Source organism: Hylaeus volcanicus, chromosome 8, assembly GCF_026283585.1.
Source record: "Hylaeus volcanicus isolate JK05 chromosome 8, UHH_iyHylVolc1.0_haploid, whole genome shotgun sequence".
Classification (NCBI taxonomy): Eukaryota; Metazoa; Arthropoda; class Insecta; order Hymenoptera; family Colletidae; genus Hylaeus; species Hylaeus volcanicus.
The window spans coordinates 6,908,838-6,931,058 of NC_071983.1; the positions used below are offsets into that span (position 1 = coordinate 6,908,838).

Consider the following 22,221-nt stretch of genomic DNA (forward strand, 5'->3'; position numbering starts at 1 on the left):
AATATTCGATATTTCTCCGCCAGTAGCCGGAAATTCGTACAAGGCATAGTTCAGTAGCATGCAAATACTCGAAGATGAAAAATCCAAAAAATATCCGTAAACGTTTATTGGTTTAATCTGTCGACACGATCCACTCGCGTCTCTATTTCGCGACACTACCGTAATATCGGTTATCGTTATACGATGTCGTGATAATGTTATCACGAGGTTTAATTGCAATAAATGGATGCTATTACGGTTTCCGATTTATATATGTATAATTGTGCGTAACTGTGGCGTGCAATAACAGCATACGGTACGAGAACTGTGGGAACCCGTGATACGCATTTCTCCCCCTGTATTAAATAATATATGTGATCCATGTGACTAGTCCCCCTTCGATTGCGTGTACACTTTTTACTTCGATCGCTAGATTTCGATAAAATGCAAATCGTAACCATTTTTGTACATTTCATCAATTTTCTATACGTTTATACATCAATTAGAAAGTCGAACCCCTGCCGTGACGTATGTTATTCCACCCCTGCGCATGACGTATGTTGTTCGAGAGAACCGCATACGTATTAACGTTAGTAACGTCATTTATGTTCTAGGTGCATAATTTATTCCTGCACGGTCATACGTCCCTCGACGATGGCGGCAAGAGTATGAAAACGCGTGTCGCCAACTGTCGGCTGACGTCGGCAGGTGGCGTAACGTATTCCCGACGTGGGAGGGTAGAACGGGTGGTTAATTCCCTCCAGATCGCGCTACTTCAACGAATAGTCTGGCAGCGAAGGCAGAGGACGAATGGAGAAAGAATTGGAGGGACAAAGAAGGTTAGAAGAACGCAGACGCGGATCTGTTCGGAACGTGGTGCGCCTGTGCGAATGATGACCGGGCTGTGGAGGACAAGAAGGAGGATACGAAGGAAGGGGCAGAGAATGGAACGTGGTAAGAAAAATACAGAGAAAGATAGGTGAGTGTAACACGAGAGAATTATAACAAAGCTAGGTAGAGGGAAGGGGCGTACTGGGAAAAGGAAATTATGTAGAGATGAGAGCGTAGAAATTTCGATACGATAAAACGAAACCGAAACTGAATTAGAAGAACGTGGGTCAAAAGTTATGTGAGAGAAGTACGAAGTAGTAATGGGGGTTAGTAACGTTGGGGTGTACTTAACCAAGAAATCACTACATAGAATTAGATAACGAAACATCATGTAACAAGTAGAAGAAAAGTACTGATAAAAGGGTAGATAGAGTACAGAAGGACGAAACGATAGGTAACAGAGTAAGAAAGAGTAAACGACGAATGTAAAATGGTACAAGGGATCAGGGGCGTTCCTAAGATACTCACTAACCAGATACTCACTATGCCACCGCAAATTAATCGCTCCCTCCGTCTACTTAAAATTCGTTCAATTATATTAGGTTGTCCCAAAAGTTTCTTTCGTGAGTTCCATTCAATTATTTTCTGTGGCAGTGTTTATATAAATAGACAATCTAATTTCTTAGACATTGATGCTGTAACAGTAATGGAGCGAAATGAATTGTACACAATTTTGTAATGTAACATAAAACATAAAATACTGTGTATGTATTAATTATTAATAAAACGAAATAAACTTTTGGGACAACCTAATATTTATCTTTCTTGACATCTCTACTAAGCAAGCATGTAAGATAATAACATATACCTATTTATATTAGGTTGTCTAGAAAGTTCGTGCCAATTTTTAAGAAAACTTCAAAGGCACATTTGAATCGTAATATACATTTATTTATATGTATATTTATTGAATTACATAGGTACTATTTTGTTCCACAACCTTTCCACCTTTTAAGGGATGTACATATGTATATATGTTATTTGTCTTCAGCCATTTCGACATATTCAGACCTGCACCACCTGTCAAAAATCGGCATGGACTTTCCGGACAACCCAATATATAACTAATAGAAATATGCGCAGTATATTAGAAGTACATGCTAAACGTTTAATTTATTATAGGGTATAAACTAAAATTAAAACTACGGGAACATTTTATTTTGGAATAAAGTAAAGCTCTAGATTTGTAAGGTGGCACACTGTGCGCCACTCGTGTTCGTGCACCCCTTACGTTCGTTGCACGGCTCGCGCCTGGAGGGGATAGTAGGGGGGGTGAAGCAGAACAGGCAGGAAAGGTGGCGCTCTCGCGCAGTCTGGCGTTGTTGGCCGACGAGTTCGCGTGTAGGTCGTTGCTTGCCTACGATTCGATTCCGTCTCGTTGTACTTGCGGCTGTTTTAACCGCGATACCATCGATCTTCACAGTTCGCAAGGATCGTTCTATCAGTGTCGTAACACAGTTTACTATATGATTAACGGCAGGAAGCAAGAGAACTAGTTACGCCGGTCGATGAGCTCCTGCAACTTGTGCCGTGGAGATCCTCGCATACAGCGGTCGTCGGCCGATGCGAGGGTAATAAGGTAAAATTTCTATTCGCGACGGTACACTTGCGAGTTCCTCGATGTGGACTACTGTCCAGGCCGGTAGCGGATCGATTTTCACGAAGAGTGAAGCGGGAGCTATTGCGAGTGGGACAGAGAGAGAGTGAGTGAAAGGGCAGGCTGCGGAGTGAGAGACAAGAACGGTAACAGGGCCAGGAATTTGTTAATACGTGCACTGTCTTACCCCCGTTTACCCTTTGCCTTCTTACTATTCCCCACCCTTTTCTCGCGTATATTCTTCGTTCTTTGACTCGTATTTCGATTCTTCGTTTCGCAATTCTCGACTCTCGAAACGTGCCTTTTCAGCAATGGCGTAACTAGCGATTCTAGGACCCTTTTAGGGGTAGATAATCCTTCCTGTATTTCTCGTGTAATATTGAACGAAGTTATACCGATTTTTACGTTTTAAGGAAACGTAACCATCAAACCTTGCGGAGGAAATATTTATTAAATTTTTTGTGAAACTAGGACCGCGACTCTCTTTATTATACAGCTTATATTTCTGAAAAAAAAACGCGTGCGATTGAGAAACAGGGAGGGGTGTTTTGTCGTTACATTTGTGGTTTCTTATTTCGTTAATTTTTTCTCCCTGTTCCGCTCGGTTGTGCTTTCCGCTTTGGTTCGTGACACGCGCGCGCGCGCGCGTGTGCATACGTATTTCGTGATCAGAGGGACATGAACTCCTAAGCGAAACTTCCAAGTTCGAACACGCTCCAGTAACACCGCATCGACCATGTTATCATAGATTGATCGCCGAAAAGTATCTCGGACGAGAAATCGGTAGACTGAAAACGTTATCAGACTATCAGAATAGGCGTGGAATAAAATTTCGAATCCTGGAACGTCGATAAGACTTGGGAGAGGGTTTAGCAGTTTACTTGAAAAAACAGGACTCTACGATACATCAATTTCAGCCATTGTATCCCCCAGTGGCGTAAGTAAGGGTGTGCAGCGAGGAACACTCGAGCCTTATTTTCTAACATCTGTTAGCTATACGAGGCGTTTCCTAAGGTTAACCTTCCCTAAAGAATGAGGTATGCCTTTATTTTAGTATTTTCGTAAATTAAAAGGTTTCTACCATAAATTTCAACGGGCCTGGGAATCGCTAGCCACGGCACTGGTAACTCTCCGTACACGAAGACGAAAGCACGTCTTTGCAAAAGTATCGATTTTTAAGCAATTCGACTCCCCCTCGATGATTCCAATCGACAAGTCGGAATTAGAATACAGGGACGATTAAACGGATTATCAGTAGATGCACGGGTGCGACGTTTAGCGACCTCTGCGTGCCAGTGCACAAACGGTAATCGCTTTAAGCGTGTCCTAAACGAATTAGAATTCGTTGACCGGGAGCGAGACTGACGCATCTGCAGCCGCAAGAAACTCGCGAAGGAATCGTGCCTGTGTGTAGATACGCGTGTAATCGTAACAGTGTTGAATTTTCAGTGTATTCTGCGTCTCTGACCCTCTTCCGCCCTCCGATTCTCGCCGGTCGATAGACCCGACTCGACGTGGGCACTGTCTCCGTCTCTCTCACTCCTTCTCGCTGGCTCCCGTGCGGCTCGTGGGACGGACAGAGACGCGAGCATAAGAAACATGGAACGAGTAAGACACACGAAAATCGTACGATCGCGGATTGCATATACGGGACGCAGTGGTTTCCATCTACGTTTCTCTGATCGATATAACGCGACCGCTAAGTGAACGTAGAATGATGTGTAACGCGATGACAAACAAAGTGGCGGTGAAAGGTTGAACGTGTAGACGAATTAGCTACCCTGTCGTTGGTGCGACGCCCGTAGTACGCGCTGCTAGAGTTAGCGGCAGGATGGTGCAAAGCGTAGGATTTAGGAATAACTTCGATAGGTTGTATTTCATAGTTGATACCACCCGAGGTGTGCAAATCTTTATGATACCTTGAATACCTTGAACGTTTCGTCGGGATAATCTGGAGTTAAATGATATCGAGTATTTTAGTGCAATTGGGATTGGAATCCTAGGGAAACGCGGAAGGTGGTATCAATGTTACCCAAACGATACAAAAGTCTCGTTAGTTAGATGATAGAATAGAGGTTAACCTTGAATATCGTGTCCCTTGTTTGGCCATTGTTTTCTTAGAGCTACCGTTCTCGTTACTATAACTATTCGCGTTTGTATATAGGCGTGCGATAGGTTAACTCGGTGATAGTTTAACCCTTTCTACTCAGAGCCATCTCGTTGCAAATTGCTTAAACAGTGGTAACGCGTGAAACAGTCGTACGCGTTGAAACTCATTTTCTTTTAAGCTACACGTTCTTTCTCTACGTAATATATCAGATCATACTTCATTGCGTATCAGAGATGGTCCCTAGGCTTCGAATAAATCTGAAGTTTGCCGATATGTTTGTCTCGTTCCCTCTTTTGAACATTTTCCGAAGAAGGAACCGAGACAAACACATCAGTAAACTTGAAATTTATTCGAAGCCTAGGGTTTTAGCCATCTCTGTTGTGTACAGTCCCGGACGAAATGATAGGATTTGATGAATTTGTATATTTCATGTAACATAATAGGATACATGCGTCCTATCATTTTGACCGAGCAAAGTCCGCCCATGTTTACACTTCTTCCTCTACTTTCTTTCGTGTACAAGATATAAACATGCAATTCTATGTGGATGCTTTGAAGGCCATATCTAATATATAGGGTGAGTAATATGGCCAGATATCCTATTATGTTATATGAAATATACAAATTCATCAAACGTCCTATCATTTTGTCCAGCACTGTATATCACCAGGGCCGGCCCATTAACAAATGGAAGCAATTTTTGCTGAGATGCAAGACATTTTTTTAGTAGCGATGATTAAATTGAAAGGAGTGACAAAAATCATCAAAGTATCATTATTTAATATTCATCTTATAAAAAATATATAGCATTTGTGAATAAATAATTCCTCGTCGTAAAATTTAACTGTAGGATTTGAATGTGAATTCAAGCCCCGCAAAAGGTCACGCCGGCATTGTATATCTCAGTGTCTACGATACAGCGTATTTTGATTACGTTTTTTTTTTCGTGTCATTTGAACAGAAAACTTCAAGGAGGTGTCTGTATAATCGCTAACAGAGTTTGCTAGAATTACGACGTCCCCTCCGACGGGACATCCGAGTGCAGAAGGTTGACCCTTTGTCTCGCGAGGGGCAGGGTGGAGAAAGGGAAGAAGCGCAGAGGGATTCGCGAAGCATCGCGACCCGAATTAATCGGTACAGAGAACACCGGTCTGAATCAGGATTTCCGGAAGGAAACGATGCTTCTTTGCTCTTGAGATGGATCCAGGGCCCCCTCGAGCAATTATGCTTTTCGACTTCATCCGGCGGTGACTCAGCGACAGAGAACGTTACGAGGCAGATGCGCGCGGGTAGTTGCATGCGGAATGAAATTTGATTCATTTTAAACGACCGGAAATTATAGCGCCTTCGTAACAAACGAGTTAATACTTTTGTCCGTGTCTGTTAACGCACGACCAGTCTATCATCGTCAACCGAACAGTCGGACTTATTGCAAAGTTCAACTAATCAGAGATTTTCGTTGGAATTAATCGACGACTTTTCGATAAATCCTCTGCGCTAAAAAATGATTCGTCTAGCGGCGGGAGGGGGGCATTAAGGAGGATCTACAGTTATGCTGTAAGTCAAAATAGAGTTACTATTGTCGCTCGATTCACGTAGTAGTAGATCTGGCATAGTATTTAGAATATTACAATGGTTCGGAATTTTATATAAAATGAATTTAAATAAAATACTTGAACTTTAACGAAGTTACAAAACTAAATACCAAAATAAATGTTTCATTACGCAGCTTCCAATAGTCTGTAAACAAAATTTAATCACAGTAGAAATTTTCAAGAGCATTAGTCTGACAGTGAACGCGTTAACCGACCTGTGGGGGGAACGGTGATGCGTATGGCTTGGTGTTTTTCAATTAAGCTTCCCATCGTCCAGGGGAACGGGAACAATGTTCTCGATCTTATCGGCTTATTCGCGTTTCATGGGTTGTATACAATGAAAAAAATCGTTTCGCCCGAACCGCGGGAAATTACCGTCTTTATTCGCACGTTTTAATTCCTAAGATTAGACGTTACGCGACGGGAAGACGAAGTAACGGATAATGAGCGAAGTTGGCGAGCGGACAAACGAGCGCTTTCGTCGGGGCGTGTACAAGAGGGTCGTGCGACCAGAGCTTTGGAAACATCCCGATGGTGTATAATGATCAAGTTCTCGAGGAATCCACTCGTTGCCCCTTTCACGAGATGGAGATCCGTGCGGAAGATACTCGATTCTCTTTCCTGACTTTCAAGTACCTCAGGATTTACACGGTGCTTCATTTACACGGGTCTCCGAATAATAGAATTTACACCATATGCTATTGGGGTTGCGAATAAAGTTTTTAGTCGTGTTTTGTTCCGATAGGAGGCGCCGGACTTTAACATCTTTAACCTTTTGACCGCGGGACGATTTTTGCTAGAAATTCTAAGAGGCGTAGAGGTGTGAATTTAAAAAAAAAATATCAGCTTATAGGGAATGATAAGACGGAACTGTTTTATATTTACAGTTTATTCATAGGACGTTTAGTTTCCCGAATAAAAATTCAAAACATCGAGAACTTTTCGCTGAGTTCGATTACATTTGGAATGGTGAAAATGAAAGCGTCGTTAGTTGAAAATTACTTATTTGTCGAAATATTAAAAAATATCATCTTATAGAGGATGACAAGATTAAACTTTTTTTATATTTACAGTTTATTCATGCGACGTTTAGTTTCAGAGATAAAAATTGAAAACTTAGAAGACCTTTTTCTTGAAATTTAATTTTTGCAACGAACTTCTAACTTTTTAATTTTTATTTTCGAAACTAAGTGTCCTATGAATAAACTGTACAGATAAAAATGTTTCGTCTCATCGTCTCCTATTCGATAGTCCTGCTGATATTTTTTTTAAATTCATTTGACGAACATAAACATTTCTCTGAGCGTATATATATACGCCCTTCGCAGTCAAAAGGATATTCAAGGGCTGATTTTGCTCGTACGAAATTTTTGGCGATCGAGAAGAAATTGTTTTAGTTCCTACTTTTACTAATTTCTTTATAACATTTACACTTCATGTATCGAATACGGCGTTTGCAATTCAAATACGACGTTCACGGGGGATCAGCTAGTATTTACAAAGTTTGAAGCTACTTTTATTTTTAACTCATCCCGGGGAAACGATACGTCGTTTCGAAAGTCGTGGCACTTGTCTGATTAACCACGGATTACCAACGAACAGTTTTTGTTTTTTTGCCGCGAAGACAGGAAGTTGTACTCGTACCGCGAAACCTTCTTTCGTTGTGTCTACGGCTTAGGCGACTTCGTCTGATGCGATTAAATCCTGGATACGTGCGCGACGAGTGCACCGCAACAAGTAATCTCGTAGGGTCTTTGTAGTGCTTCGAGATTATACGCTTGCGTGCTGGTTTGTTCCCATTCCCCTGTCTTCTCGATATTAGTCCTCGTTATTATTTCATTGCGCGTATCTCGGTTCGCTTCGCCGTCGCGAAATTTTCCTGCCTAATGAAAAACCTCCGACGATCGCTCGACCCTAGAACCGTCCATCGAAGCTCCGCTGCAACAGTGAGATGGATTTTCTATATCGCAATTTTTATTATATTTTCAGCGTATTCGCAGTCGTTCGATAGAATTTTACTTTATTTTCATATTTTCACTTTCGGCAACGATTGTCCACCGATTCGGGTATATACAATTATATAGAAAAACCTAGCTTTAAATTGTTTTCTGTTGTAAAAGGAACGATTTAGAAGATACGTGAAAGCGATACTATGAAAGACAGAAATAGGAATGAGGAATATAGTAGTGTAGAAAATTAATTGCACAAATCGCGGTGAGTTTTATCGTTACAGAATAAAGAAAAATGTATGGAAGCGAAAGTATTATGGAAGATAAAGTTTAATCTTGTCATCCTCTATAAGATGATATTTTTTAATATTTCGACAAATAAGTAATTTTCAACTAACGACGCTTTCATTTTCACCATTCCAAATGTAATCGAATCCAGCGAAAAGTTCGCGATGTTTTGAATTTTTATCCAACTTTAACCGGTTGGACCACAAGTTAGGGGGAGGGGTGGGGGGGAGGCTCTCAGAGAATTGGATTCCTGAGAAAGTGGCAGTCATTTAACTGATCCTCCAATTATTTTGAAGAGTCTAAGAGTCCATTAAGCCTAAAAGTAGCGTGGGCGTATTAAAAGAAAAGCAAATTAACGATGCGCACGTTTGGGCCTAATTATCGCGTGGTGCGAAGCCATTTCAAGTTTTTTTTTTTATTTTAACGTTTTAACAATTACATTATATTGTCTTTTTCAGAGACGACACGTATAAAAATACGCCATAAAATAGAGAGGAAAGACTTGGAAAATAAAACGATGAACATTTTTTGATACGATCGGCGTTAACGAAAACTTATTTTCATTGATTTTTAGGAGACAAGTTACGTAGGAGTCTCTCGTCGCTCGCATAATTATTCACTCTTAGCAACCATTTTATTATGGCATCGGCATTCCATGACGCGCAACGACGATATCAATTGTTCGGTCACGGAATCATCTTACGTATCTACCGATCGTGACGTCCGCGTCGCGGAACGAATACGAACACGCGAACTATACTATCCGAAAGCGAAACGTTCGAAGTGTACTTGGTTCGTGCAACATAAAATTTTATATTGTACTCGTTGACGTTACCCGTGTCAAAAATAATTAATCGCGTAATATTTCCTTCCTGCAGGCTATTTAAGTTTCGATTCACTGTCGAAAGAAGCAGTAAATCGAAGATTCTCTCCGAAGCAAATATTGAACAAAACGTGGCTTGGAAAAAGCCCAGTTTATTCGATGAAACAATACTCGTTCCAGTTTCTCGTAGACTTTCAATTCTGTTACGCTTTTGTTCGATCCTTCGTTTCCGAGGTAATCGACTTCGAATATCTCCTCGCTAATAAAGGAAGCATCGCATGGAAAAGATCTATTCCACGACTTTTGCTTGTTTTTGAACGGGCGAATCAAACAGTTAGGCGAAAGTGAGATTCCAGCTATCTATTCGAGTCTTCAAAAACTGTTACTAATCGTTGCGTTTAGATTACAAACATACAGGTCCTCGATCATAGATTGAACGACAGCGGTTGAAAAAACCGACTTACAGGAATTTCAAAACTAATTTATCATTAACGGAAAACTAATCTCGTAGCTCAGCGAATAGTGTAATCAAACACAAAGCCCGTCTCCTAGCGACTCGAAAACGCGAGACTCGCTTTCGTTTGATTACATTTCAAAACGAAAATGGATTCGAACCGTAAAATCGAAGTCGACGCGCAATCGTAACAGCTGGGATGATCGAATTGACAGACGCAGGAAGTCGCGACGGCGTCAGCATGTCTAGTCAGTCGGTTGTTTCTTACCTCGACAACCCTTCGTGTCGTGGGGTGACGACCCTACGCGTCTGGCCAGAGCCTCCCGGTGCATTTCGTATTTATTATTTATACACCGCCAAGTGTCTACATCCGGTGGATACGGCGCGGGAGATCCACTTCGTTAGAGCCCGCCGTATCGTGCGCTTCGCGCAAAATTATACAATTAAGGGCTTCCCCTGTCCCTTCTTTCGTACGAACGAAAGCTAAATTCGAGTGCAACGCGATACGACAGCCACTCGAATCTGTAACGCGAGGAAGCTTTCGCGAGCAACCTTAAGTATTTTTATCCGAGATATTTGTCATCCCTAGTTCGTTTGATGATATTCGACAAGCAACTCTCGGTCGGCAAAGGCTGCGCTTGAAACTATTAAAGGCTCGGCAATCGTGTCAACTATCTCTGAAACGTAATCTGCTTTGGCGGGATTGAAGCGCACAATTTGTAGGATTTCCGTCTTCATCAGGGGAGCTTAATTATTTACCGTTCTCGTGTTTGGTAACATCTGCTCGCGAAAGAAACCATCCGATTGAGAAATAATAGTTACCGGTAGTTACGCGTGAGTCACAATTGTTTATATCGACGTTCGTCCCGCTGCGTTCCATTTATTATTTACAAGGAACGACGGAGCGCACCCTTTGCACGTGCGGGGAAAGGAGACCTTTGGAGAGAAAAAAGAAAACACGTACCACCAGATGCGCGCGAACGCTATATCCTGCGTGAAACGTAATACTTCTGTTTGTTGATCGTTTCGCGCTGGAGACGTATGAATTTTCGAATTTGGCGCACGGTTGCGCGGAGGTCGAATTAGCTAAACAAAAACGAGCGTCGATATTGATATTTCGCGTATCTCGAACGTTAAATATTCGATTCTCGTCGCGAGATAGAACACCCGATGTTATTAAACGTACAATAAACCGCGATGCGCGTAAATCTACATGCTTCGAGAGCTGGAGAGATTTTTTAAACGAGATTATTTCGCTATTCAGGCTTTCATATCGCGAACGAATAACCGATAACGTCGCTGTCGCGTTTATTCGACGAATCTCGCTTCTATTATGCGAATAGAGAAGTAAACAAAAAAAACATGTGCGGACGAAACGGATTTCTGTTTCATCACGGACACCGTTTAAAATTATTTTTAAAAACAGTTACCGTTATCCTCGAATTCGATAGTTTCGAAAAGGAATATGTTCTAGTACAAAAAAAAATCGCGTACCACGAATTCGACTTGTTTTTAGACGCGGAAAATCGATCACGCCGGTACCCTCGTGGAATATCGTACGATCGCTTTGATTCATGCGCGAAATCGGCTCCCGTTTGGAATTAATGTGTTCCACGTTGGATAACAAGTTCCATCCGTGTTCGTTTGCAGATGAGTGGGAAACTTTTCCATGCGATTTCTGCTCGAGCGTGATTCATATGGATGGAGCGAGAGGAAAGAGTTAAGGGAACAAGAAAATCGTCGTTCCTCTGGTCTATGGGTTGGGCCCATCGTCGGATAGCGTACGTCGACCAGGATTGATCTTTCACGTGGCCAAATGTGAGTAACGCATTCTTCACGGATCCTCGATCGTTTTTCGGTGTACTAGCATCCCACAGACAGACTTGGCTAAACTTTCTTCGAAATCAAAACGAGAGATATGCTATAATATCCCACACACGCTATGTATCAGGTGTAGGAATTAATTCTGTGCCTATGTTCGATATTATTAATATATATTTCAAAGAAACTTCGAAACATTTTCAAACTTTGAAATTCAATGCATTTTAAAAACTGAATACCAATGAAAAGAAATTTGGATAGAATTCGTAAATTTGTATGAGAATACAAAAATAAGTAATACGACAAATGTTAGATTCTGTAGTCTGTAGTCGTTTCGAGACAAAATTTTAGGCCTGCAGACATTGTCGGGTGAATCGGTTTGACGGCCAACGTGGTAAAGTAACAAATAGTTTAAACGTTATTATTTTACGTTGCATGCGATACGAGTGATTCGATATCATCGGATAGATCTCGTGGTAGTACAGACAAGTTTTTTCACGTGTCGGGTGTACAACACACTATCCTCGTTGATTTCTTTCTGCGTCTATTAATAGTACCTTCGAGGTCTGTGAACTGTCTCTCCGACTAACGTAGCCGAGGTCTACCTTCCTCGAGACTGTCGAGGCTTCTCCATCTAAGATCTTATGATTAATCGTTCGAAGCCTTTGGTAGATATACTTTACACCAAACGAGCCAATTTCTCCCCCTATTTGTTTCTGCTATAAGATTCTCGAGTCTTCATCGGAACGAGAATGGAACTTGTAGGGAAATTAATTGAAGTTGTGGTACGAAGATGAAAATATTAAAAATAAATGTCCAGGAATGAGAGGTACGCTCAACCCCCGTAGAATGTGCAATTAAGGTCAATGACGAGCATGAAAAATATTAATTACATTATTAGAATGCACGAAGCAGACGAGAGACAAACGAGAGTCGGGAAGCAAATCGAAATTCAGCCATCTAATCGAATGAACAATTTATCGTTTAACCGCTACTCGAATAAAAGTTTGCTCATTTCTGCCTATTAGCGACTCGGAATAAACGTGTAAAGTCTGCCGCAGCTGATACTGTTGAATCAAGTGTATTGTGTCATGCTCATGACCGAGGGCGTACATATAGGTTGAACATATTTGCTACTCTGCTACAAGTGTGCATACATATTTATAAACCGACTTACGTCTACGTTTGTGTTTAACGGTTCGATGCATACATTCTCTGCTGCTCACCTAACTCCTAATGAATTCTTAACGCGACAGAAGTATTTCGTAAAGAAATCTCGTTCGTATTTATTTGCATACGTAATTATTTTCGCTTTTGTTACGCTGTCTCGGTCGAGGTTTCATTTAAATCGCGATTTCGCAATAATATTCGCGAGATGCGATTGTTATAATAAACTTATTATACACTTGGTGTAACGAAGTTCCACGGTGTAGGCTGGAATTATCCGAGTAATGAATATTTCACGAAATTAGATTTTATTAATGTTTCTACCAGTATAATACAACTTCCCTACGAATGATCCTTAATTGGGGATGGAGGGTTTTTTTAAGCACGTTGTGCAGTTTCCACCATGGACTTCCTTCGCAGTGGTTTCCCAAACTTTTTAGACCCGCGGCTTTCTTACTATACGCATCATTTTCGGCAGTAACCGGTTCCTTTAATACTAATCAATATGAGACTAATCTGAAATATGTTAGACAAACTACATTTTGAGGCACAAATGTGACTCCCTTCGCAGTGGTTTCCAAAACTTTTTAGGCCCTCGGCCTTTTTAGTATACACGTTATTTTCGGCGGCTCCTTTAATACCAATCAATATGAGACTAATCTGAAATATGTTAGACAAACTACATTTTGTGGCACAAGCTAACTAAATACAAGTGTTACTATTTTCCAAAACTTTTTAGACCCTCGGCCTTTTTAGTATACACGTTATTTTCGGCGGTTCCTTTAATACCAATCAATATGAGACTAATCTGAAATATGTTAGACAAACTACATTTTGTGGCACAAGCTAACTACAAGCTAGCTAAATACAAGTGTTACTATTTCATAAGACTTAATCTCTTTATTATTAAACTTTACCAATATTTATTATTCTTTCTCTTACATTTTCACATACTACATTTACATTTTACATATTTACAATATATCACAGTTTGGGAATCGCTGCACTAGACTCTATAACGCAACGTTTTTGTAAACGAAATATGAAAATCGACCAGTACGCAAAGAGCTCCAACTAAATCAATGACCCTTGTAAAAGAAACAAAGTACCATTTCTATAAACTGGAGTTTAATGAACCACGGGGTCTCGAGAGAAAATCAATTCGGCAATTCTCATCAATAAAAAATGATCGAAGAAGTAGGAAACCTTTACCCTACGAGTGTTTAAGTATTAGAATAAAATGCATGCGAGGAAGGATGAAATCGTTATAGCTCAATGTTAGATAACGAACTCCAACGGGTAAATAAATAGTTTTGAACGGTTGGTCTCGTTTCAGAGCGGTAGCGATCATCCGGCAGCGATGCACGGGAGCCGGTTCTCGTAAAACCGAAACTGTGTTCGGCGAATTGCAGACGACTCGGGACTGGTCGGTAATCGCTGTCGGCACCGAGGATGGTGAGGAGCAGCGGCACTGCAAACGCATACCGGCGATGCACCAATTGCACCGACGTCGTTTATCGCGATGCCGTTGTCACAGTCTGTAGTACGACCCCTCGCGAATTACGATCGATCGGAATCGGGTACGGTAGGAACGGCAACGGCACTGGTACCTCTGGCAACACCAGCTACGCTACCAATTTCGATCAGGGAGAGGGCACGGCCGATTAGAGTCGCCTCTTTCTATATAACTGCCAAGCAGCACGTGATTCATGTAAGTCTTGAACCATTGATTTTTTTTTTTCTTCTTCTTAGATACCGCGAGCGATATCTTATTTCATTGTACACGTAATTATTTTCTACGTTTAGCCTACGCTGACGCAGTTGAGGTTTCATTCGTTGCGTTAAATTGCGATTTTGTCAAAATATTTGTCTGCGCGGAGTTCCTCGAGGATGGATACTTTTATAAAGTCACATTTTCTGTGATGTACAAACTTTGGCCATCGGTGAACAATGTCGTTCGATCGCGGTACCGAGGATTAGTTTGTTGTTGACTTTGAGGGCAACTTTTGTTAGGTAACCGACACACGTGTTTATGCAATTGTTATCGACGGGTTTCTTCAATTTGTTGGATTCATTTTATTTCCTTTTTGGATTATTCGACATGGGAACGCAAATCTTATCCAATAGGGACTACTTTAATCTTTGCTTTGTGCTTCTGTTATTCCGTGTCGAGTACGAATTATGTATCGTACCTTGTATTAACCTTGTTTCGTGTTCCGAAGAAGAACAGGAATACTTGAGTAGTATCAAAAGTTTCTCGGTAGATATATTTCTTTCGTGTCTTCGTAACGACTTTACTCGCTTCGGATAGAGAGAAAAAAATTTCCTCCGACGTTGACCCATTGCTCTCATCAATCTTGCGACGAATAATGAATATTTTTTCACAATATGTCGCGGTTACCTCCATGCTGTACCGCAGAGTCCTTCAGTTACGTATCTTTGCTTCCATCAACGTCCTTGTATTACACATTTCGCTTGTGTTCAAATGTCTAACCAAATTTCCATTATTAAATTCTTATTCTGTTTAATTTTACAAGCTTGTATATCAAATTCCCCTGTACATAGTTTCTTTAGAAGCGAAATCAGTTGGATTTACCAGGTGCATGATTGCATTAAAAACAAACAAAAAATAAATAAACGGATGGAAAGAAGTTTTTTTCCCTTCGCTCGTTTTTATCAGTAACAGCATGACTTCCTCCACTATCCAAGACGCCGAATCAATCACTATAATATCGCAGCTAATGCGTTCCTAACGATCGCACGTATATCGAATGCACACAGGGTGTCTCGAAATCGTGCATTCATTCGCAAAGTTTGTAAAAAGTTCCAAAGATATTTCGAACATTCGTCGGTCGACGAATAACGTTAAAAGCATTTCTTCAAATATTTGCGATCGTCGGGACATCGAGTCCGTCGTCGCTAACCGCGCCAATTCAGTCCACGAAGAAACGTTTTCCGCGATGGCAAACAAATTTGCAAACTGCTGGTCATATTTAGTCGTTCGTTTTCGCGTCGATAACGTCGTCTTCTCTCTGTTTGGAAAACACTGACAGCAGTCGTATCGATTAGCGTTCGGTGGTTAATGGAAATTCTTTGTTAATTCGGATTCTACGAAGCCGTGCACGCGCGTCACGCTTAATTCGATGACACAAGTGTTACGCCCGTGTAGCGTAATACGATGATTAACTGCCGATAAAATCATCTCGTTGCGCGAATACAGGAAAACTCTGTTTGCATTTCCGTACGTGAAACACGAGGCACGAAAACGTTTACGGTCTCTGAAATATTAGACATTTCTACGAACTTTGAACGAACTTTTTCAGCAGAGGTAAATCGTTCGAGATTCATCTTCTAAGATTCCGTTTAAAAAAGATGCATGTACCTGATGTAATCATTCTTGAACAGAATCGTATCTACTCTTTGTTTGTAAATCATTGCGTATACGAGCGTTAAGTTATATAGATTGAAAAATTCTCCTTGACGCTATTACGAACTACAGTAAAGTCTCCTTAAATGCACAAATTTCTCCACGATAAATATGTACACAGAAACCATCCTCACCATTGGGGGGAGGGGGGGAGGGGATAGCCTTTGAGGGGTCCAGAAGTTCGATCGCCGAGTAGCGTATCCGGGATCGGATATCCCGGTGAGACAACGATAAAACACACCGATGTATCCTGGTGTTTTCGGTCTATCTTTTTCTTTGTTCGCTGTCCTCTACGTCGGCAAACATCAGTTCAGTCCCGAGCATTTAAGGCGACTTTACTCTAGTCATTTCCCTGCGCACAGTATTCGCATTCGATCAGCCAGTCGCATTTTACCTAATCACCCCGTACACGAAAACGTCGATAACGACGGTAGTTCCGCGAAATGAAAATAATCGTGCCCCTTTATCGGTTGCAGCCTTTCGATCGGTCGTCAGGAAAGAACCAGTGCAACGATAACAACAAATAAGCCGATATCGAGGTTTCGAGCGTGCGATGGAAATTATTTGTCTACTAAAAATACAAATGTTACCGCGTACCTTTAAAGCGATCCTCCTTCGATCACGTCGCGTTAACGTAAGGCGCTCGTCGTGAAAACTGCCGCGAAAACTCTCGATAAAATATTGCTCGACCGTTCGAGACAACCGAGTCTCTCGTCCGCGCTTTTCAATTTTTTACGTCTCGAGCAAGGGGGTTGGCAAATCGAGAGACGACAAGCAGAACTGGTGTCGGAATTATGCAACAGCTTCGGGCATAGAGATGCAACCTTGATATAGGAAAAAACAACGTGCAGCGAATGTTTTATCGCGTAATTGCGTCGTCTTTCACAATCGCTTATGAGTGACGTACCGAGGAATCGACGTTTCGTCTCCATCGAACTCGTGCCGCGATTTCGAAGCCATTATTTTCCGCGACGATCGTCGGCGTGATATAATTGTTCCAAAGATGTCGATTTATTTCGTAGATCTTCGCGGAAATGAAAATTCCACGCGTTATTGCGACTCTTTGCGAGAGAATAAGGGGAAAAGGTAGAGCGTGATTTTTTTACTCTAGCTTTCGTTCGCGAGAAGAATCGCTTTGAAAGTGATCGCGCGTTGGCGCCATCCGACGAAGCGGTCTCGGTGGTTCTCGCGCTTCGGCGAGTACGCGCGATTTATTTTCAAAGTGAATTTTCTCGAAAGGGATGCTTGGCACGCGACGAATTTATCGCACGGCTTCGACATTTTGCCGGCTAAGCGTTCGTCGTTCGTTTCGAGTCCGACGAAGCTCGATATTTTGAGAAATCCGAGGAACGGATAGACTTATTTTATTTCGAGCTCTATCTTACGAATGGAATTTTTCTACTCTCGCACCCGATTCTTTTCGTCGATCTCGAAGCTTCGATTTAATTGCATTTGCTTCCCCTAAAAACTCGAACCTCTTAAATACTGGGAATCCTTTATTCCAGCATTTACTCGCTTCGAAGAACTTTAATCAACAACGAGCCACAACGAAAATCTTATGCGCTCGCGTTAAATTGGATTATATTCTTTTGAGAATGTTTAAGAACCGAAGAGCTAGCTAGCCATTTTCAAAACTTTTACTACGAAGTATCGATGTCGAAAATTAATTAAAAAAATATACACGCAGGACTTGCGATACATTCAAGGATGAAATTGATTCGAAAAGGTGGAAAAGGCTTTTCTGATAGCAACCGAAGGTTACTTAGCTTCCTTCTCCCACTGTGCCACTCTCGCTCGATATCGTACAACGAACCAGGTCCACGTACTATCGGTTTTTTTTTTTCGACAGGCCACGATAGAGAACTATGGGAGAACCTTGACATATTCGCTGGCATATTGCTCGCTCTTGCACGCGGGAACGCTCAAATAGTGCAAACGACGAGCCTATCGATCGCGTCGCGACTGTTTCTCCCCGAGAAACGTTACGGTCGCGACGAAAAGTTGCCCGATCATCGATCGTTCGTTGTTCTTATCGACTTTCACCCGAAAGACGAATCGTAGCTTCTGCTGATCGCGTACTTACGTAGTTGCAAGTTGTATTCTTTTCAACATTCTTCGCGTTTCGGTATTTTCCACCTAATTATCGATCGTATATCGTTCTTATCGACTCCTGTACGAAACACATATCGTAGCTTCCGCGAGTTGAATTCTTTTCAACGTTTTTTACGTTTCGGGATTTCATCCTTATCTGTTTAGAGGCAACGTGAAAAATTGAACCGAGAGAACAATGCGGTGTGATGTAAAGGGGAGTATAGAAAAAAAATGTGAACACGTTTATGTAACTGCGAGAATAGGAACATTATAGTTGCCTGTGGTTAAATAATATACTTATGCAACAGTGTTAAAGGAAGTTGTCGATCGTGGATGTTAGTTAATCTCTTTTTTATATATATAATACGTATGAAAGAAGGTAATTGGTGTAATTAGGATAAAGCTATTTAGCCAAGTTGTAAAAATTATGTAGTACATTCGGTTACGTAACGACTTTGTACATTGTACCATGCGAGCGTATCGTCCAATCATAGATAATTCATACAATTTTCCTATCGCACACGTTCGTTCTTTATGTTACACCGCATTGCTCGTGCAGACACTTTTCACATCGGAGATCAGAGCGGAACGATCGAAACCTGTCTCACGAAGTGCTTCGCGCCGTCGAAAATATAATTCGTCATTAAACCAATAATCGCATACAAAGAGGTGCGTTGCATTTAGCAATAACGGTATCATTGTTTATCTGGCCCCTCTCGAGCGTCGCGATAATAAAGATACAGGTCCCAAGGCACGTTAGCTCAGAGATTCGATAAAAGAAAGGAGTTCCAATTTCGACGATTTGGCTCCAATCAGGATGTTAGGGTATCGTGCGCGCTCTAAAACTTGGCACACCCTAATGGGTCACCCCGTTGATTGCGAAACGACACGTGCACTTGAACTATAACGCGTATCGATTGCTTCGAACCGATCGAAACGCGGCGTTTCCTCGTCTTTCTTTTTTCGTCGATCGACTCGTCATGGTTTGTTTGCTGTTTTACAGAAATCGAGAGGACGAGAGCAACGCGCGGGATGGATTCGTGCGGGGTCTACTTGTCCCAGCTACGGGCGATGCTCGTGAGGAATCTCCTCTTGAAGAAGCGAGAGAAGCGGAAGACTACGGCGGTGCGTACAAGTTTCGCGGTTGCTTTGTAATCGCATTGCGTACTAAAAAAAAAAGAAAAAAAAAAGAAGTAGTAGAAAACAAGAGCGCGCATCAGCGTTGCTCAAATATTTGTAATTTATTTTATCTTTACGGTGTGCGTGAAACATTGTTCGTTTACTGCCCGTGATAAAAGTTTTATTAGCGGGCTCCAGATATTTCCCAACCCCTTGGGGATCCAAGTACTATAGAATAACCACAGACGATCGACGCACCGATTAAATTGCTACTATTTAAACCAAAATGGATGCAACTCTTACAACTAATCGCATCGACAACGCGATAGAACTAATTTATTTTCACGAGAGACATTCAGGTCTGAGTGTCTATCGAAGCGTTGAAAACTTGGACCGCCAAGAGTTGATAAGCGCAAGATACACAGAGCGATACGTTTTCGATTACGCGCGAAGAGCGTTTCGCAAGGTATCGCGACACGCGCATTTTTATTCCGTTTTATATCCCCAGCGAGAGGTTTAACAATTTTATCCTGGAAAGCATTTTAATCGAGTGACTCGCGTTAGGAGGGCGGGGCTAAGTATAGACGCGAATACTTATTTTATGTATAAATCGATTCTTCCTGCTTCTAACGAGCTATATTTAGGTTTACTTTGCCCCTCTGCCCCCCCTCCCCCTCTGTGGTCGACCCTTTATCCCAGCAAATTGACGTAGAGGTTTTGACGAGCGGCGCTGAATTGTTCAAAATTTGATCATAGGAACGTGCGAAACGAGAGACTGACGTTTTTCGAACTGTGAATGCATCGTTATGCTGTAACATAAAAAAAAAAAAAAAAAGGAAACGAAAACGTCGTACTAATTCCAGCGAAACTTCGTTTCACGAGTGACGCTCGCTTTTTTCCCTATTTGTAGGTATTTCTGAAACGATGCTCAGGGATATATACAATACATGTATATATTTAGAATCTTCTTCGACAATTGGAGATCTATTAACGCCGTTGAAATACAAAGGAGGCATGTTCTTTATTTATGGATACTCCATAAATAGCAGAGTCGTTGCATCAAATGGCAGGAACCACGTTTCAAACAAGACCCGGCGCTATTAGAAGCCAAAAACATTACTTATCGTTAAAAGGACCGATTAAAAGAGCAAAAGTGTCGTAATCGTTTGGAAGAGGAGGAATTATACTCCAACGGTTAAGAGTACCCCTGCGAATTGGAGGCTTCTTAAGAATGGTATCCAAACCAGCCAAGAGCGCAACAATGGAATATTCTAACATATAAACGGATGCCTCGAGTTCCCGTAGTGGAGACCGCGGAATAAACTTCTCGAAAGACAGCGTTTTATAAACCAGAGTTATATCGGTAGCGTTGAAAAGCACGAAAAAGGAGCTTCTGAAAATAGCGACGAAATTGTACTCCGCTTGTTGGATCCTTACTGCAAATTGGAGGCTTCTTAAGACTGGTATCGAAATCATTTGAAAATAGAACAGCGTAATACATCGCTGTACTTAACCCTGAAGAACCGAGCTCTTCGAAATATAGTTGCAAGTATTTTTCAAATCGGTGACTGAATCTCATTTTTGGACGCAATTAGTCGTTGACACATTTTGTTGGTTCTTTGACAAGCGTCCCTTTTTACTTGGTATAAGCGAGCATATACAGAAACAAACGTGTATAGACTCTTCGGGTTTGCGAGCAATATAGAAACAGTTTGGCGAGAAACTTCGAGCAAGTTTTTCCTTTGCGTCGGGGGATAATGAAAGCGTGCTGTAATTAAGCCAATAAAGCTCCGGTGTGAAATTGATGCTTTTGTTAAATCGTCAGGAACTTTAACGAAAGCACTTACCTTCTATTGGCTGAATTGTAGCACAATTTTATTTGCAATTTACTGAAAGACTCTTTACGAGATAGTACAGTAAAGTCCCTTTAAATGCATAAGCTCGGGACCAAACTCTTGTGCGTTTAACGTAGAGTACGTATATTTTCTGATGTTTGCCGACGAGCTTCGAACGTAGAGAAGGACAACGAATAAACACGAAGACGAAGGGAAAATACCAGGGTACGTCGGTGAGTTTTACGTCGCCGAGATATCCGATTTCGGATCATGTTGGGATTGTTTCTGTACATTTAAGGAGACTTTACTGTATTTATGTATTCTTCGGTAAAAGGTGCCTCTTAATTTATCCAAATAATTTCTACATACCCTTATTATACATAAATAGAATTATTCTCCTATTATAACTCCCGAAGAGGACGTTTCACACAGCCTGAAACGTTCAGGTTCCAAACGGATCGTTTCCATACCGCTGGAAGAGTCAAAGAACCCGGACAAGAAAAACACATCGATCAGGAAACGAGCAAAAAGCGTCGATGACTTGGTCCGCGTGAAACTTGTGCGCAAATAAGGTCTTAGCTCCGGTTTGTAAACCGCTTACCGCTATATCTCCACGGCCGAGGGCATAAATTTGTCCGTGCTCGACTAGCCAGAAGACAAACTTCTCGACGCGCAAATATTTTCCAAAGTAGAGAAATATTGGCATCGGCGGTACCTAAAAAAGAAACCCGCGCGCAAGTGCCAGCGAAATTACGTCTCCTCGAACGAACAGGAACGTTCGTGTTTCTACCACTCGGAAACATCCTGAGAAACCTGTACTCGAATGCGGAGCAACGAAATGTTCTTGTACGTTAAACGAGCTGGTAAGACGAATCGAATATGTATTAGACACGAGGAAGAATAAACAAAAAATAAAACATACAAAGGAAGCAGAGAGGTCGGGGGCAAGGGAGAGAGAAACGTGCACGTTCGACGGCAGCGTGCCGCGATTTGAATTCACCAGCGACGAAAAGTTGGAAGAAAAGAGATAAAAGAGGTCCGCGGATGGCGACGAAGTGACTGCGTTTCGCGGACG

General features: G+C 41.6%; 1 protein-coding gene across 6 annotated transcripts in view; it reads left to right on the forward strand.

The window, feature by feature from the left end:
- Nucleotides 1–2,164: 2,164 nt before the first annotated feature.
- The window catches only part of LOC128881246 (cholesterol transporter ABCA5-like), a 34,890-nt gene continuing 14,833 nt past the window's right edge, over nt 2,165–22,221 (forward strand). For 3 of the 6 annotated variants that reach the window (XM_054132089.1, XM_054132094.1, XM_054132093.1), the window contains exons 1-4: nt 2,165–2,449; nt 11,337–11,504; nt 14,011–14,385; nt 19,196–19,317. In XM_054132089.1, coding sequence (XP_053988064.1) covers nt 19,225–19,317 — 93 coding nt within the window. In that variant the 5' untranslated portion in view covers nt 2,165–2,449; nt 11,337–11,504; nt 14,011–14,385; nt 19,196–19,224. The remainder of the gene's footprint in view (nt 2,450–11,336; nt 11,505–14,010; nt 14,386–19,195; nt 19,318–22,221) is intronic. The other 3 variants (XM_054132090.1, XM_054132091.1, XM_054132092.1) reach the window with 3 other exon arrangements.